Source organism: Crocuta crocuta, unplaced genomic scaffold, assembly GCF_008692635.1.
Source record: "Crocuta crocuta isolate KB4526 unplaced genomic scaffold, BGI_CrCroc_1.0 scaffold288, whole genome shotgun sequence".
NCBI lineage: Eukaryota > Metazoa > Chordata > Mammalia > Carnivora > Hyaenidae > Crocuta > Crocuta crocuta.
The window spans coordinates 298,904-318,445 of record NW_027532607.1 but is presented as its reverse complement, the minus strand read 5'-3'; the positions used below and the strand labels follow the sequence as shown (position 1 = coordinate 318,445).

Below are 19,542 nucleotides of genomic sequence, written 5' to 3'. Positions count from 1 at the left end.
AATATATTGTGCTTATATTTATTATCAAGCTGCTTTTTTTAAAAAGAGAAACTTCTTAATATTACAAGCACATACATCATGAATTACTAACATTATTAATTATAGTGACTCATATTAACATCAGCAATTTAGATAAATATAGAGTGGATTTATAGATGTAAGTCACTAGATTTTGTAGCTTTGAAGATGTGAAGTTTATTATATCTAAACTTCTTTTACGTGTCATATTTTTTTTTCTTTTTTTTCTGAACAACTGGAATCACAGCAATTTTTTCCACTAAATCTTGTGTTCTTTTCTGTGTACCATGCTGCCTCTTACATCCTGCCTGTCTTACATCTCTACCTCCTGCTTTCCTGAATGCCCTGTGTTGTGCTAAGTGAAGAGTCCATAGGTACAAAATTTAGGGGTTGGGACTGGGGGGAGGCTTTCGACCTCTTAGTTTTGTTCTGATTCCTTCTCTAGATTCTTCTCTTCCTCTTCACCCTTCAAAAGGACATAGGTGCTCAACTTCCATCAGGATGTTGGGAATTAAAAAGAGCTTCACAAACATTGTTTTTATTTCTTTAACATTTAGAGATAACTTTTTAGAGTAAGAGCACTAAATTACTGAGTAAGTGTATCTTAAACTAAATGGTATTTTACAGTTTTGAAAACACCTTCACAGATCTTGTTAGATTCTCAGAACAACCTTGAGTTGACACTCTGTAAGTCACTTCAACAAGCCAGAATCAACTAACAGAGTAATTCACAGCTAACGTTGTACTTACTGGTGAACACTGAGAGCTTTCCCTTTAGGATTGGGAACAAGATAAGGATGTCTGTGCTTACCACATACGGTCAACACTAAATTGGAGGTTCTAGGTAGGCAGTTAAGCAAGGAAAAGAAAAAAAAAAAGAATGGAAACGAAGAAGAAAAATTATCTCTATTTGAAAATGACATACTCTTATATATAGAAAACCCTAAAGAATTTATAAAAAATAAATCCAGCAACATAGCAGGATACAAGATCAATATACAAAATCACTTGCATTTCTATACAGTAGCAATGAACAATCTGAAAATGAGAAAACAATTTCCTTTACAATAGCATCAAAAAGAATATAATACTTATGAGTAAATTTAATCAAATAAGTACAAGACTTGTATGCTAAACTCAAACACGTTGAAAGAAATTAAAAATCTAAATAAATGGAAAGACCTCTTGTGTTCATGGATTAGAAGACTTAATATTGTTAATATAGAAATACTCTCCAAATTGATCTATAAATTGAACGCAATCTTTATCAAAATTCCAATTGCCTTTTTTTTTTTCCAGAAATGGATAAGCTGGTCCTAAAATTCTTATGGAGTTGCAAAGCCATTTTATCCACAACAGTTTTGAAAATGAAGAACAAAGTTGGAGGACACACACTTGTTTTCAAAACCTGTTACAAAGCTTCAGTAATCAAGATGATATGACAGTGGTATGAGGATAGTTATATAAACCAATGAAATAGAATTGAGAGTCCAGAAATAAACACAAAAATTCATGGTCAATTGATTTTCAAAAAGGGCCAAGACCATTCAATGGGGAAAGAATAGTTTTTCAGCAAATGTTGCTGGGACAACTGGCTACCTACATGCAAAAGAATGAATTTGGATCCCTACCTCACACTGCATGCAAAAATGAACTCAATATGGATCAAAGATCTAAATCTATAAAATTCTTTTTTCTTTACATATTTTTATTTTATTTCTGAGAGAGACAGCATGAGCAGGGGAGGATCAGAGAGAGAGGAAGACACAGAATCTGAAGCAGGCTCCAGGCTCTGAGCTAGCTGTCAGCACAGAGCCCGACGCGGGGCTTGAACCCATGAACCCATTTTACCCTAGAAATAAAATAAAAAAAATATTTTAAAAAAAAAAAAAGTAACACTGTGGAGAACAATTTCGTACATAAAAATTTTCTATATTTAAAATTATTTCCCTACAACAAGGATTATTTATTGTAAATAGTTTAGAATTGTAGAAAGTGAAAGTGTTTCCCTTATTCCTTCCAGCTTCTCCTCAGTGGTAACTACTGTTAACAATTTAGTGTGTATTTTCCTTATTAAAAAAAAAAAGCTTACCCTACATATTCTTTTTAAAAAAATTAGCACTATATTGTGGACATTTTCCCTTGTTAGTACACACAGAAGTACCTTGAACTTTTGAATTGCTGCATACTTGAGATTCTTTAAACCACACTCCTGCTTCTGGCTTCACATTCCAACTTATTTAGGGTTAGGTGTCTGCGATTTTTTTTTTCTATTTCTGAGTATCTCTAGGATAGTTATAATAATAGCTAAGATTCATTAAGTATTTACTCCATGCAGTAAATGAGGATTATCTCATTTAATTCTCATTGTTACATTTGTGTGGGTGGGTGTGCAATTCTTCCTGTTGGGTCACTTTTCCATCCCAGCCCATAGGAAGGGTGGAACTTTAGCTCAAACTTCCTTGCCTCTTTTTTTTTTTTTAATTTTTTTAAAATATTTTTATTTATTTCTAGGCGAGAGAGAGAGACAGCGTGAGCAGGGGAGGGTCAGAGAGAGAGGGAGCCACAGACTGAAACAGGCTCCAGGCTCTGAGCTGGCAGTCAGCACAGAGCCCGACGCGGGGCTCGAACCCACGAACCGCGAGATCATGACCTAAGCGAAAGTCGGACGCTTAACCGACTAAGCCACCCAGGTGCCCCTCAAACTTCCTTGCCTCTTAAGGGAAGAATTATTACAGGGGAAAAAGATCCTTAATTCTTCTCAGGAGGAAGAATTGCCCACCTGATGGCCAGTATGGGACATTTGTGCAAGAAGGAGGTGTAGGTTTTACCCTTCCTCTTTCACTTCCTATTCCCAGGTCTAGCAGGCCAGTACCGGCAGCGCCATTAGACTGGCCTCTTAGAGGTAGATCTGACCATTCTCATAGTTCTCTGTAATTCCCACCTCTGGGATGAGGACTGGTTAGGGAGTGAATGGAGGCTGTTGTGCAGACCTAAGTATTCTCTCTACCAGATGTCAAGGTCCGGGTCTTTGTTACGTAGATTTAGAAACCCTATTTTGACTTTCCATCAAAGGTCATTTATACTGTCTTTGCAATAGGAGTTATTAGAGATTGTCCAGCCATTGAAAAGTCAGAACATAATTTCTCAACTTTATTGAGGTATAACCTGTGTATAGTAAAACACAATTAAGATATAAAACACTTCTGTCATCTCAAAAAATTACTTTATGCTTCTTTGCTGTCCATTTCACTCAGGCAACCATTGATTAAAAAAATTTTTTTAAGTTTATTTATTTTGATAAGAGAGAGACAGACAGACAATGTGGGCAGGGGCAGAGAGAGAGAGAGAGAGGAAGAGAGAGAATCCCAAGCAGGCTTCTCATTGTTTGTGTAGAGCCTGATGCAAGGCTTGATCTCACAAACTGGTAAGATCGTGACCTGTACCGAAATCAAGAGTTGGACGCTTAACTGACTGAGCCACCCAGGAGGCCTTGACGGATCTTTTTTTGTTGTTATTACTCTGGATTAATTTTGCCTCTCCTGGAATTTCATCCAAATATGAGATGAATTTTACACAATATAAGATGAACTCTTATTTTGTATTGGCTGATTTCACGCATCATTGTTTTTGAAGTTTACTCTTGTTGTTGCATATGTATCTGTAGTTAGTTTCTTTGTAATTGCTAGGTAGTATTCCATTATATGGATATACCACAGTTTGTTCATCATGTGTTGATAGGCATTTGTGTTATTTCCACTTTTTGGCTATTGTGAATAAAGCTGTGAATATCTGTGAATAAGTGTGGCTGCATGTTTCCATTTTTCTTGACTAAAATCTAGGCATGGATGTGCTGAGTCACATTAACTTTATAGGAAACTATATTACGTCTTTGTCAGTATTTAATGTTGTCAGCCGTTTACATTTTTCTTTGGTGTTTCCCAAAAAGACCAAAATAGAAACTTGCTTTTTTTTCCTTTTTCAGTATAAGGGATGCCAGGAGGTTAATTTATATGAATAGTTATTGGTCTCAAATGGGTAAGATAAAAGTATCCCTCCAGGCTCTTTGAGAGATAACTATAGGATGTACTAGTTTAATTGATTTCTACCCCATCACTTTCAGGCCCATGTGACTCCAAGATTTTAACAGAAATTATTATTATTATAGGAGTTTATAGCACAGAGTGAATCCATAGGCCTGAAGACAGGTATTACTGATGGCCTTGCTCACATTATTCTAGACTATAAGTGTCCAATGAAACTTTCGGTCGTGATAGTTATGAGCCACATGTGGCACTTAAAATGTGGCTAATGCAACTGAAGAACTGAATTTTTAATTTTAATTTTAATAGCCATATTTGTCTAGTGGTTACTTTATTAAACAGTACAGTTCGTAAAATGTTATCTTTCAGCAAAGGTTGTCCGACAAAAAGTAATTGAGTGAGACTTTGTCAGCTGAGCCCACTGGCTAAGTTCATGTTTTCTGTCCTACTTCCCTTTCCAGTGGGGGATTTGTGTGACTCTAGAGAGATGTAACCAAGGCCCCTAGTACCACAAAGGAAGAACCAGTGGATTCAGGAGAGTTGCAGTTAGTTGGGGAAGGGGTAGTTATTTGGTAATTAGCTCTTCTCGTTAGGTACCACGCTCTGTTTTTTTCTGTTTATTTTACCCTATTAAATTCTTTGGTAAACAATAAAGCCTATATTTAAATAATCTGATTTTTAAAGTGACCTTTGGACAAAAGTATGCTGTTTAAATTTGAAAACTATATAATGTTGCTTAGAGGAGTCCTCGTTAAATCCCCCCAATTTTTTTTGATGAAGAGAAGCAAATTCTCTGTCTGCTCGTTCTCTTTCTTTCTTTCTTTCTTTCTTTCTTTCTTTCTTTCTTATGTTTTATTTATTTCTGAGAGAGAGACACCATGAGCAGGGGAGAGTCAGAGAGAGAGGAGGATACAGAATCAAACAGGCTCCAGGCTCTGAGCTAGCTGTCAGCACAGAGCCCGATGTGGGGCTTGAACCCACGAACTGTGAGATCATGACCTGAGCCAAAGTCAGGCGCTTAACCAACTGAGCCACCCAGGCGCCCCTCTTTCTGCACTTCAAAGGCTTTCAAGCAATGATATAATTACTTCTAAGGTTTCCATTAAGGATTTGAGATTTTTGTTCTTTTAAGTAGCAATGAGTTAATCATTTTTTACATTTCAATTATTAGTGAAAACATTTTACAGCCCTTTAGATGGTTAAATGTTCTAGTAACTCAACTGAATTTCTATAAAATTCCCTATCCATGTAGTATTTTGATTTCATAAGAGCTGCACAGCTGTAGTGGCTGAGTTTTTATTTGTTTCCTAGAGGCAAGGTCAATGTTAGAAAAAATGTGGAATTTTCCCTTGGCATTACTGTGACGAGTAAATAGCTACTATTTATAGGAATTTATATTTTGATGAAAAATGAGATACCCTGTTTGGCTTATCATAAAAACACAGATGCTTCTAGATTCCAGTAGGGAGGCCTTTTGCTCACAGCATCTGTTATAGTTGGCCAGCCAGATGACTTCCACAGAGTTTTTCACTTTTTTTTTTTGAAGGACACCACCTCTTTGACAGCTAAATATATTTACAAATGCTAAGGTTAACATCTTGTAAATTTTGTATTACTTTGGCTATATCAGTTCTGTGCAATTTTGAACTATTAGACCCTTTAAGTTAGATCACTTCCTAAATAACCTTGAAATTAGATCACTTCCTAAATAACCTTGAAATATCCTTTGAATGCATGTCCTTTGAACTGTTTATTCTGCATTTAGATAGATTTGTATTGATCTCTAAGTTCATTTATTCGGCAGATGTTTGCTGAGCACTCACTTTACCAAGCCCAGTGCTAGCTCTGGGGAACCACAGATGTAAGCAGGATCTGATCTGAGACCTTGAGCAGCTTACTGTCTTGTATGCAATGCAAACATGTAAACAGACAATGAAAATACAGTCAGATGCTTTTATTTGAAGTTTATTGTATCAGTTTAATGGGGAGGGGAAGGTGTGTAGGAAGGTTTTATAGAAAAAGTAATGTCTGAGCTGAGAACTGTTGAAACAAGTAGGAGTTTAGCTACTCAAAAGGCCCAGCATTAGGGGAGAGAGAAGAATATAAAAGGAAGAAGCTTATAGGTAAGAGAGACTCTGGGATGGGTGGGAAACAAAAGGTTTGGTACGCTTTTCTCAGATGGCTGTTCACACTGACCATGGGCAAAAATACTGTCTCATTCATAAAGCAAACCTATGACCCAGGCTTTATTCATCCCATGTTCTAAATATAGTGATTTCCAGATATTTTATGAATCCCATAAGGAAAACATCTTTTGGTCATGTATCTCCAATATATATACATATTTATTTCTAAATGATATATTCATAGTTTATATATATAGTAAAGTATATATGAAAAGATAAAAAAGAGGAACTAAAGGTGAAAAATATGTTCTTATTTTTATTTTATTAGAAAATACAGAAAACAAATTGCTGCCTAATTGTTCTCTAAAATCTTGTCTTAATATCTTGTGATATTAATATCTTGTTCAGAGCTCTGCGTCTAAATGCAGTTGAATTTGATACTTGAATTATCTGTAGATCCTTTTGGTGCACGTAGCCCACTGTAGGGACCACTGCTCTAAACAATTCGGATAACGGTATTGAAACTAGCCTTTTAGTTACAACAGGAGCAAAGCAAAAGGTAATTTATTTTGCTCTATACATTTTTATTTGGGAGACAAATTTAAGAAGACTCAGCTTTGGCTTGAGATTTGAAGAATGTGCACTTGAGTCATAAACTACTTGTCATGACTACAGGGTCATGTTTCACTACCTAGGAAACCCAAGGGGATGGTGGAGGAGGTATTGGTTTAGTGCATTATGTGAAGGAATGTTCTGCCAGTCGCTGTTAATCAAAAAAGATTACTTACGGTTTTCAATAAACTATGCCTTTCAATTATCTTTGTTGGGAGATATTTAGAAGATGGTTTTTCTTAATCCATAGGAGATGTGGTTCATGCCACTTGGGATCTCTTATAAAAAGGTATTCTTTCATTATACACTTTATTAAACTTACTGAATTTACTTCATTGCATTTGAATCACTCAAACTTCTTTTCATCCGAAGAGGTGGAAAACCAAATCAAAAGAGCTTGAGTAAAAAAAAAAAAAAAAAAATTTTTTTTATTGGTTCATAACCAATGCAGTACTGGTCTCAAGGACTTGAACTTGGTTGTCAGATCTTTGTTTTAAGGTGTCTATTTCTTTGCCTCTGTTATCTTTGCTTTCTCTGTTTTACTGTCTTTTAGAGCAGAAACTTGTCCTCCATGCACTGGGTAGGCAGGGGAGAGTGTCCTTCTGGCACATGTCGGTGTAAATCCATGAGTGGAATAGGACTCTTTGCGGTTGAACGTGTGCTGTGATTGGCAGGCCCACAAAGGCATACGGTAGGGGAGGAACAGTTTCCCAAGGGAAGCGTTTGCTGTGATCACAGAAGAAGGAATGCAGGGAGTCAGAAACAATAGGTATTTACTACAGGTGATGAGGAATAGAGGACAGGAGGCATAAACTATTCTTTAAGGTTATTAAAGATGACTTAATTTTATTTTCCGAATCATTGCTTTTTATAGAGTATGCAAGCTGCAAGATGTCCTACAGATGAATTATCTTTAACCAACTGTGCAGTTGTGAACGAAAAGGATTTCCAGCCTGGCCAGTGAGTATCTAACTTTGTTTTTTTCTAACCTGCCAAGTGGTATTTTAGAAAATGTTAGAGAGCGCTTATGTTTTAGGAAACTTGAAGGTAATTTTTTTATTCCTCTTGCTCTGTCAGAAAATGGAAAAGATGAGAGTTAGGTATTTTAATCTTTTTTTTTTTTTAACATTTATTCTTTTTTTTTTTGAAAGATAGAGAGCGATGGGGGGAGGGGCAGAGAGAGAGACACACACCCCCAATCCAAAGGGGGCTCCAGGCTCGAATTGTCAGCACAGAGCCCAATGCAGGACTTAAACTTGGCGAACCATGAGATCGTGACCTGAGCTGAAGTCAGCCGCTTAACCAACTGAGCCACCTAGATCCCCCTGTATTTTAGTCTTTACTGTGTTAAACTTGATTAATATGTTTTTAAAATCATACATAGCTTTTTATATATAACTTTTATTTTTATTAACTTTCTTAGCAGAACTAGATGTACTGGTTATATGCATCATATGTAGCATAGTCATTAGGTTTTTGGCTCTGCAGTCAGATTTTCTGAGTTTGGATTCTGCCTCTGCCACTTGCAAACTGGGTGACCGTGGGTAACTTATCTGTCATCTCTGGGCCTCTGTGTCCCAATCTGTGAAATGGAGATGATGATAATATCTTCCTCAGGGAAGTTGTGAAGACTGACTTATACAAATAAAACATTTAGAATAGTGCCTGGCACATTAATAAGCCTCCATAACTATTAGCTGTTTTGATAACTATTACTATGATAATCTAAGAGATGAAAATTGGAAGATGCACAACAAAGTATTTTTTTATAAGTATTTTTTGGTTGTCCTTTATTTTAACTAATTCACATCATCCACTGCCAGAACTTCTAAAACCCTGCTACCAAGTTCGGTGCCATCCGTATGCTTCTGAGGCTGCTAGAGGTACGGAGATAAAGAGGCCCTACCAGAGGCAGACGAGGGAAATAAGGAACAACAAGGCAGGATTTTAACTGAGCCCTTTTTTTGAAGCTATCTGTAAAATACATGAGTTATACAAAGGTAGAATTGCCAATTATCTGTAGTTTTCAGCTTCAGAGTAATGGGCTGAATGATTGCAGTAATAGTGTTTCTTGTCCTAAAAATTTATGATGCTGATTTGAGCACAGAACTCTCTCTGTATAAACTGGGGTATAGATAATCAGTGTGAGAATTTGTTTATAGAATTTTCTTACATATATTGGACGTTCACTGTATTTGTGATGGAGTTTACTTGAAATATACCAGCTATAAAGAACTTGTGTTTTAGTGTATAGAAATACTAACCATTAATATTTAAAAAGTCATAGCATTCTAAAAGATGATTTTAAAAAAGATACTGCTGTCGCAAAATAGAGTTTAAAGGTTTTATTACACACACAGTCCTTGGCAGTTTCTCAGTGTAGGAGGTTATCATGAGCTGACTGCATTATCTGTTTATGGCTAACTCCTGAGCAGAGTGAATTAGCAAAAAATGCTTTGAAATAGTACACACTGATGTCTATATGAAAGCTGATGTATTTTGTGACAATTTCTTATTTTTACCATCTTTTTAATTTTTTAGATTGTTACTGTTTCACCTGTTGAGAGAGCCTGCAGAGATTTAATGATTAGTCCTAAAACTAACTTTTTTTGGATTGTTATATCCTGGTTCTTCTAACTTTGCTTCTCTTCCTTTTATTCTATTTAAGATGTGAAGTAGAGGCACCTGGGTGGCTCAGTTGGGTAAACATCTGGTTCTTGGTTTCGGCTCAGGTTATGAACTCATGGTTGGTGGGTTTGAGCCCCATTTCAGGCTCTGACATTATAGAGCCTGCTTGGGATTCTCTCACTCTCTCTCTGCCCTTTTCCTCCCTCAGAATGAATAAACCTAAAGAAACAAACAAACAGATCTGAAATAATTCTCAGGAGAGGAACTACATCTAATTTTTACTTAATATCAAAGATTCAAAATCTCTGTCTTCAGTTTTAAAAATGTAAATTGGAAATGGTATTTTGAATGGTATGTACGCTCCTGAGCTTGGTCCTGATTCTGCTTGATGTGTGCTTGTACCAAGGTACCCCTTAGGCCTGGAAAACATTTTGAGTTGCTGACAGTTTTTAGAAATGAAATTTGTGATTCTCTTCCTGCAGGACCTCAGACACTCTGCCATGTTTCCACCTGGTATCCATCAAGCATCAGTTGTTGGAAATGAACGCATACATAGGAGTTGATGCTTTTATTTCCTTTGACATGGAGTATGAACTGTGTTTCTGTCTTTTAGGCATGTGGTTGTGAGGACCTCTCCCAACCACAGGTATACATTTACATTGAGGACCCATCCGTCAGTGGTGCCCGGGAGCATTGCGTTCAGCTTACCTCAGGTAACTCAGATGCTAATTTACTCTCTTCCATTCTTAAAGGCCCTGGAAGAATCAATTCATTTAAAGCAAGCATCTTTCTATAACTGTATTGATTCATATTGAAGAAAAACATCTAGGTATAAGGAATTTAAAGATACATTCTTAATTGCCCATTTTTATTATGCCTGCTTTTTATTGCCTTGATTTTTTTTCCCCTAATTTTAAAAAATTCTGTGGTAATATCAGGTAGCCATCAGATTAAGTCTCAAGTTATTTTAATGTTAACTTGCAGGGTAACAAAATATATTAAAATAACACATACTTGTACAATTGACATCTAATAATAGTGATTTTATTTTTTTTTATTTTTTTATTTTTTAAATATTTTTATTTATTTATAGGAGAGAGAGAGACAGACAGCGTGAGCAGGGGAGGGTCAGAGAGAGAGGGAGTCACAGACTGAAACAGGCTCCAGGCTCCGAGCTGGCAGTCAGCACAGAGCCCGACGCGGGGCTCGAACCCACGAACCGCGAGATCATGACCTAAGCGAAAGTCGGACGCTTAACCGACTAAGCCACCCAGGCGCCCCTAATAATAGTGATTTTAAAATGCAATGATGTTGGGGCGCCTGGGTGGCTCAGTCAGTTAAGTGTCCAGTTTCGACTGAGGTCATGATCTTGTGGTTCGTGGGTTTCAGCTCTGTATCAGACGCTGTGCTGACAACTCAGAGCCTCAAGCCTGCTTCAGATTCTGTCTCTCTCTCTCTCTGGCCCTCCCCTGCTTGTGCTCTGTCTCTCTCTCAAAAATATACATTTAAAAAAATGCAGTGATGTCACACTAATGAATATGAAATGAGTATTTATCTCAAATTACAGTGTTATTTTTTAACTGTATTTATTTGTTACAGTGTGTGGGCAAGAGAGTGGGGGAGGGGCAGAGAGAGGGAGAGAGAGAATCCTGAGCAGGCTCTGAGCTGTCAGCACCAAGCCCAGTGTGGGGCTCATGGTCTGAGCCGAAACCAAGAGGGTCTGAGCCGAAACCAAGATCCAGATGCTTATTTGACCTAGCCACCCAGGCACCCCTCACATTACAATTTAACTTGCTGGGCTTTTTAATGAGTTGAAGGATTATGATTACATTTATAACTGTTGGTGGATTCTGTGGCGGGAAACCGCCTCGCACTGTCTGCAGGCACCTAGTACCTAATTGAGGAGCACTGCAGGGACGAGGCTGTGTCCTTTTCTACCTTACCATCTTACTCATGCTGCTGACCCCACAGTCCTCAACAACGGAATGGAACCCCGACGTCCTTTCAGTGCATTAGTAAGCATTGATTTACTACCCTGAAGGTTGAGGGCAAGAGATCAAACACTCAGATCTCTTGAAGCCCTGAAAAATTAGGGGAGATCTTCACTCACTATTCCCCTTTTCCCTATTTGGATGCCTCTTTATTATCAGGACTACTTTTCACATTTGTTTCTATGCATAAGATGTTTGGGATATTTTAGAGTTTGCCAGGTTTTGCAGAGCTGGGATTTTGGTAGTCAGAAATGCGATTTCGATTATTTCTTCTTATTTCTCTGCTTTAAAAAAAAAATTCCCTAATATTTACTATAGACCAGGTACATAATTGCATATTTTAGCTCATACTATATGCATACTATACTGATGTATAATTGCGTATTTTAGCTCATTTAATTCTCAAAACAATCCCATATGATAGATACTATTACTGTCATCCTTTGAGTCTGTCTTTGGGATTGAAGTACAGAACCTAATTGTGGCTGCTTTGTGACCCACAGTCTGGACTTACTCAGCATCCTGATAAATTCCTCATTGGCTGAAAGTGAGTTGGGATATGAGAGAAGAGGGCATGAAGGGCAGAGGAGGGAGAAGTAACCTGCGATGAGGGAGCTGGAGGGGAAAACAGGTGTTGCACATACTCACAATGCAGCCTCTCCACAGTCCACCCCCAAATCCACGCTGTTTGATGAGTAGACAAAATGGGGATTTTCAGCCAAAAATTATTTTTCTCGCTGTTCTTTGAAGTGTTATTAGTAGTGATTAATTTTGAATCCATACCAGGCCAGTCCTAAATCCCTGCCTAAATGCAATCTGGCCTGCCTTCTGGGGGAGGCTAAAGTCTAGTTGCAAATGCCTGAAGATCCTCTGGCTAGTACAACGAATAGTCAGGACCATCTAATGATTGGAATCCCTGCTTGGGTTTCAGGAGAGATTAGCTGACCAGTTTTAATTTAGTTCTCATGAATTGAATGTCTGTCTTTTTGAGATATCATAACAAATGGTATAAGGAACCATAGTACCTTTAGAAACACTGAAATATTATCTGATACTGTGAAGGCCTTCAGGAGCACTGTAGTGTGCAAAGGAGCATCCTACTCAATGAGGCCAGTTTTATGGTACAAAGGCAAGCTTTGTATGTTTTCTGATAGATGCTCAGATATAAAGTATAACATATAAATATGTTTCCTGGGGCTGCTGTAACAAAGTACCACAGAGTGAGCAGCTTAAATTTATTCTCTTGCAGTTTGGGAGTCTAGAAGAATGAAACCAAGGTGTCCACAGGGCTGTGCTCTGTCCAAAGGCCTTGGAGCAGAATCTGTTCCATGCTTAACTTCTGGTGTTGCCAACAGTCCTGGATGTTCCTTGGCTGGTAGATGTATCACTTCAGTCTTTGCCTCCATCATCACATGACTTTCTCCCCATGTATCTGCCTGTCTCTTATAAGGACACCAGGTCATATTGGCTTATGGCCTACCCTAATTTTATATGATCTCATCTTTTTTTTTTTAAGTGTATTTATTTATTTTGAGAGAGAGATGGGGCAAGGGGGTGGGGGGAAGAGAGGTAGAGAGAGGGAAACAGAGAATCCCAAGAAGGTTCCACACTGTCTGTGTAGGGCTCTAACTCACAAACCATGAGACCATGACCTGAGCTAAAATCAAGAGTCGATTGCTTAACTGACTGAGCCACCCAGGTGGCTCATCTCAGCTTGGCTGTATCTCTACAAAGATGTTCTTTCCAGATATGGCTGTGATCACATGTGCCCAAGGCTAAGTCTCCAGCGTATCTTTTTGTGGATCACAGGTCAACACACAACATGAAACTACGTTTTGATCTTTGAATGTGTTCCTATTACTGAAATTCATAGACATTCCTCTTTTCCTCATTTCTATACTGTTGACTGATTTGGTTTTAAGTGTCTTTATTTTTCTTTTATTTTATAGCGAAAATGGGCTGGACTTTCTATTGGGCAAGAAATAGAAGGTAGGTATGTTTTTTTAGCTACCTGATGTGGATTTTCTTCATGATTTTCTCACAGGTGTGGAAATCTGTAAAATTTTTAATGCTGGTTGTCAGGCCATTAAACATTCATCCTACCTATATTACTGGTTAGATATATGAGAATGGAAAGTAAATAGTTATGGTACTTACATCTGCCTGAAAATTATAATCTAATGGGGGAAAGAATATCCACTTACTCATAGCTCACAGAATGTGTACAGAGTAAATAAGTGCGCAAGTATTACCACTGGGAGCCGTTTGTGAAAGTGCTAAGTTAGAATAGGAGTGGGTGAATTGATTGGAGACTCTGGAAAGTCAGCCAGAGAAATCCTTTCAGGCACTGGAGTTTTGAGCATGTTTATGAAGTAGAGGAAAAGCATTACATAATAGAGATAAGGAAGAAAGGCTCTTAAGATGAGAAATAATATCAATAAAAGACATTGAGATGGGAGCAAGCAAATCATAGGCAGCGCTCAGGAAGTATGTGTGCCTGATTGAAAGGATTTGCCTGAGTAAGTTCTGGTAAGTGATGAAAATATGCAGTCAGTGGAGTACCTGAAAGTACATACTAAAATTTTTGGATTTTATTCAAAGACAATAGAGACTTGGAGGAGGACACTTGTGGGGATGAGCACAGAGTGTTATGTGGAAACTAATTTGACAATAAACTATTTGTAAAAAAAAAAAAAAAACAATAGAGAGCTCCTGAAAATTTCTGAATGAGTCCGTCAAAATCCTAATTGTAGAAAAGATTCTGATATCAGTGTGGAGTATAATGAGGAATGGGGAGAATTCAGGAATCAAGGAAAATAGCTTGGAGATTATTTGACTTGCCTAGAATTAAGTTGAATAGGCCTTTGTGAAATTACGGCTGTGGAAAAAAAAATTTTTAAAGTCTAAGTTATGTTGAAGAGGAGTAATTGGTATTACTTGATGATTCTCTTTTACTGTATACTGAGGTTGGTTTTCTTCTATCTTTGGAAAGACAAATCAGATTTAAGTTAAGGAGAAGAAAGAGTGGCAGTATTTAAGCAAATGGTATACTTATTGGGGGAGGGTATGGAAAGCAGGTTATGACTTCAGGAGGAAGAAAGGACTAAGCTACTTATGGATTATAAGCCAAGGGACAAATAAGCAAAAGTTGGCATCATCTCCTAGGCACTGTGGCAAAATTGGGAAAATGGACTATGAATTTTCTCGTCAGGTAGTTTCATGTCCACTTCATGGGTACAGCAGGAGAAGGAAAGAAGCAGCCAAGGATACTTAAGTCAGCTTTTTTCCTGCTTGCTTTTAAAACCTAAAAAATTTCCGCACACATGTGCGCACACACATTTCTGTTCTGAACCATTTGAGATTAAATTGCAGAAATCATTCCTCTTTACAGCTGATACTTTAGTGTGTATTTCCTGAGGACAATGATATGCTCTTAGAGTAATCAAATTCAGGAAATTAAACATTAATGTAATTAAATGTTGGAACTTTAATCTCTAGTTCATATTTCAGGTTTGTTCATTGTCCCAGTGAGTTCCTTTACGGCATGTTTTCCCTCCTCAGTGGAGGATCCAGTTCAGGATCGTGTATTGGACTTAGTTGTCATTTCTCTAATCTTTGGCTTTTATTTTTTTCCTTTTATGATGGTGATATTTTTGAAGAATACATTTATAGGATGGGTTGTTGAAGTTTCAGTTCTGTAAGATGAAGTTCTGAGATCTAATGTATAGCAGCGTGACTGTAGTTAACAATGCTTTGCTAAGACGGTAGATCTTAAGCATTCTCCTCACACGTGCATGTGCACTCACACACGCAGAGAAAGAAAATGGTTCATGTGCCCTGAGAAGGGGGTATATTCTGTTATCAGGGTTTAGTGTCTGCTGTATGTCTGTAAGCTCTACTTTACTAATTATGCTGTTCAGGTCTTCTGTATTCTTACATCCCAGTGATTACTTGCCCTGTCTGGCAGTGAGACTGGTTGTTAAAATCTTAGTGTTTTTCTATTCTACTTTCCCTTGCATATCCTGTAGTTTCTACTTTACATAGTAGTTTCTGGGTTATTTGGTATGTAGATATTCATAACTGTTCTACTTTTAATGTGAATTGTGGCTATTAGCATCATAAAATGTCCTTCTTCATCTTGTTCAATGTGTTGTAACTTATACTTTGATGTCGGGATCACAAACACTGCTTTCTTATTGTTTTTAATTTGCTCAGCATATCTTTGCCTATCTCTTTACTTTTAGCTTTTCTGAATCCCTGTGTTTTAGATTTGTCTGTGGGGTTACAGTACAGAGTTGGATTTTGGTTTATGAGCTAATTTGAAAATCTTCTAAAAGTTTATTAAACCCTTTCACAGTTATTGATATGACTGATATATGCAATCTCAGTTCTTTTATCTTCCATCTTAGTTCTATTTCTCTATTTGGAATGTCATCTTTGCTATTTTTAAAATCTTGGTATTTAGAAGATTTCTATTTTTGTTTTAGTGACTACTTTTGCATTTATACCTCTCATAGTACCCTTAGTCCCCTTCCTTTCTTTCTTTTCTTCTTACTTGACCTTTTTAAAACCTCTGTTCTGTCAGTTCTAAGTGATACCCTTTGACTCTCTTATGTTGCCTACATAATAGCAGTTAATGATCATTTTCTGCCTCCACCTTTCTCCTCCTATTGTGTTTGTTCTTTCTTTTTTAATTTTAAATATTTTTTTAAGTAGAAGAAGGAAATTTTCTAAAATTGAGGTATAACTGACATATAACATTATATTAGTCTCAAGTATATAACATAGTGATTCAATAGCTGTATACATTGCTAATGATCACTACAGTAAGTCTAGTTAACATCTATCATTTTATATAGTTAAAAAAACAGTTTTTTTCCTGTGATGGGAACTTTTAAGATATACTCTCTTAGCAACATTCAAATATGCAGTTTAGTATTATGAACTATAGTCACCATGCTCTACATATTAGTTACTTTCTATCTTGTCAGAGCATGATATTTACGTGCTATTCATCTACACATGACTCCATAGTTATTTTAGTTTAACTCTACGATTAAATTTCTTAAATGATTATGATAGTCTTTTTGCCAGTTTCTATTTGGTTGAACAAAACCTATGATCTAGTGCATGCCTCTAGGAAGTGTATATGTGTATAAGTGTTAAGTTCTTGCATATTCAAACTGGTTTTCTATGTCTTTGTTCTTTCAAATGCAGCTTGGCTAGACATAAAATTCTTGGCTTGTCTTCTTGAATTTCTTGAAAATGCTGCATCACAATTGCCTTGCCTTGTATGATGCTCTTAAGAGGTCTCATGCCAGTCGAATTTTCTCACCTTTATAAGTAATTCAGTTTTTCTGCCTGGGAGCCCTGAGGACTTTTCTATATTTGAAGTATAATAGTCTTATTAGGATATTTCTTGAAATTGGTCATTCTAGGTCAATGAACAATGGATATAATGGGTCATTTCAATATGCAGATTTAAGTTTTATTTTGAAAACATTTTCTTAGATTAGAGTTTTGAACATTAGTTCTGGTCCACTTGTTTTGATTTTCTTCCCAGGGGCTCTCATTGTATGTATGTTAGTCCTTGTCTGCCTGTCTTCCATTTCAACTACTTTCTCTTTGTTCTTTTAATATTCTTTCTTTCTTTCACTTTTATTTTCTTGGTTGTTTAACTGTTTTCTCACTGCTTCTTACTAAGTATTAATTTGAATCTACTCTCCTGTGGGCACTTTGTAATTTATTATTCACTCTGAAATAGTTTTATCTTTTTCTAAAGTTTCTTTCCTGAGTTCCAAAACTCTTATTGCATTTCTTTTGTCTATTTGTGTTCTTACTTTTTAATCTTCTGATTTTAGCTGTTTTGTTTTTTTATAAGTGCTTGTTTGAGGATATTTAATTCAGTTTAAAGTGTTACATATACTTTTTTTAGTTCATGGTTGATTTTTTGGGGGGAAGACACTTCATCAGCTGAAATGCAGTATTTTGTTTTAAGTTATGTTTTCTTTTCATAGTAGACTTGTGGAGTTATTTTGTTTTATTTTTCATGGGAACTTTTTTTTTCTTCAGAGGGAACTGAAATATTGGGGTTATCTCGTTTTTAGATTTTATTTTATTTTATTTTTAAAATATTTATTTATTTTGGGAGAGAGAGTGGGGGAGGGGCAGAAAGAGAGGGAGAGAGAATTCCTCCACACACAGCACAGAGCCTGATGTAGGGCTCAGTCTCATGACGATGAGATCATGACCTTATCCGAAATCAAGAGTCAGACACTTAACCAACTGAGCCACCCAGACACCCCTAAGATTTTATTTTGTAAAGTAATCTTTACACCCAAACAGGGCTTGAACTTACAACCCTGAGATCAAGAGTTGTATGCTCCACTGACTGCACCAGCCAGGTGCCCCAATATTGGGGTTATCTTTAGGTGGCTTTTTTTCCCCCCTTTGTGGAAATAGGATGAAGGATAAAAATTTTTAATTGGGGTAAAAATAAAGGAAATTACTTTAGATATGGGTAGCTGGTGGAGAAAGTTGCATTATTAGTGATTTCCAAACTTGCCTGGGAGAAACACCTGGAGAGTTTGTTGAAAAAAAAAAAAATATTCTCAGGCCCTTTCCTTGAGAAGTCTGATTCGTGAATCTGTGTTTTTAACACTCACTGTTAAGTGGTTCCTCAGACACATTTTGGGAAACACTGACATAAGTGATTCCCTTAATTATAACCCCTCCCTTGAAGTATGGTGAGAAGCTGAAATAGTGAGAGTTCAGCACCAAAGTGAAGTAGGTCAGGGCTTGAAACCAGGGTTCCTTATTTACAGACATGAGTAGAAATACAAATGTATTAGTGAGAGAATGAGTGTGTATGTAGCTTAGGTTTCTTACTTCTTCAGACACATTTTTCTAAATATAGTTAAGAGAGTGCTCAAGTTTAACCTTTAATGTAGATAAGTTCTGTTGTGAAAAGGTATGGAAATTCAAGGTTATAAATCTTGATGAGTTGAGGGGCGCCTGGGTGGCTCAGTCAGTTGAGCATCCGACTTTGGCTCAGGTCATGATCTCATGGCTTGTGGGTTTGTGCTGACAGCTCAGAGCCTGGAGGCTGCTTCAGATTCTGTGTCTCCCTCTCTCTCTTACCCTCCCCTGTTCATGTTGTCTCTCTCTCTCTCTCAGAAATGAACTAAAAAAAAAAAAAAGTTAAAATTTAAAAAATCTTGATGAGTTGAGAAATGTGTTTTGTAAATTAAATTATAAAGTATTCTTCTGCTACCAGAAATGGTTGTCTTGATTGTAAAGTTGTTCTTTTTTTTCAAGTTTATTTTTTTTTTTTGAGAGAGAGAGTGCATGGATGTGTATACAGGAGGAGCATATAGAAAGAGAGAGAAAGAATCCTAACCAGGGTCTGTGGTAGCCGTGTATAGCCCATTCTTTAAAAGGTGAATCAAACAGGGGCACCTGGGTGGCTCAGTCTGTTGGGCATCTCACTCTTGATTTTTAGTTCAGGTCATGGTCTCATGGTGCATAAGGTCAAGCCCTGCATCAGGCATTGTGCTGACAGCATGGAGCCTGCTTGGGAGTCTCTTTCTCTTCTTCTCTCTCTCTCTTTTAATAAATAAACTTTTTTTTTTAAAGTGAATCAAACAGATGTAATGGTCAAAATTATAAATCTAAATAATCAAGTGGGACTATGGTGGATTAAGCTTGGGACAATGAAGAGTTTGGACGCTTGAGTGATGTGGATGTTGTGGCCATAAAGGTAGAAAGCTGATTCACTGTAGTAGCGATATGGGCGCAGATAAGGTAGGATGTGTGGTATGAAGGGGAGTGCTAATTCAAAGATTCTGGAATAGGAGTTTCTGTCTGTAGGGTGAGAATTTTTTGTAGTCAAGTCAGTGATTTTAGTGTGATGGAACCTGCTAGAAAAATCATTCAGACTTCTTTCCATCTGGAAATGCCATATTTTAAGTATTACAGTTTGATGTTCAACATGACCATCATAGCATACCTTTCATTGTAATGTCAGTTTATTCAAACACTGCCTATATGTTCTTTGCTTATAAAAAGAATTGTATTAGTCTTTGACATTAAATAGCTATAAATCATAAAATAAGAAAACATTCT

The 19,542-nt window shown here is 36.9% G+C and overlaps 1 protein-coding gene across 2 annotated transcripts in view; it reads left to right on the top strand.

The window, feature by feature from the left end:
• Positions 1-19,542, top strand: part of NSF (N-ethylmaleimide sensitive factor, vesicle fusing ATPase) — a 344,592-nt gene that overhangs the window by 218,982 nt on the left and 106,068 nt on the right. Inside the window, exons 1-4 of one of the 2 annotated variants that reach the window (XM_077780452.1) lie at positions 1,419-1,465; positions 7,674-7,759; positions 10,041-10,140; positions 13,368-13,407. In XM_077780452.1, coding sequence (XP_077636578.1) covers positions 1,457-1,465; positions 7,674-7,759; positions 10,041-10,140; positions 13,368-13,407 — 235 coding nt within the window. In that variant the 5' untranslated portion in view covers positions 1,419-1,456. Of the gene's footprint in view, positions 1-1,418; positions 1,466-7,673; positions 7,760-10,040; positions 10,141-13,367; positions 13,408-19,542 lie in introns of those variants that run through there. The other variant, XM_077780453.1, reaches the window with a different exon arrangement.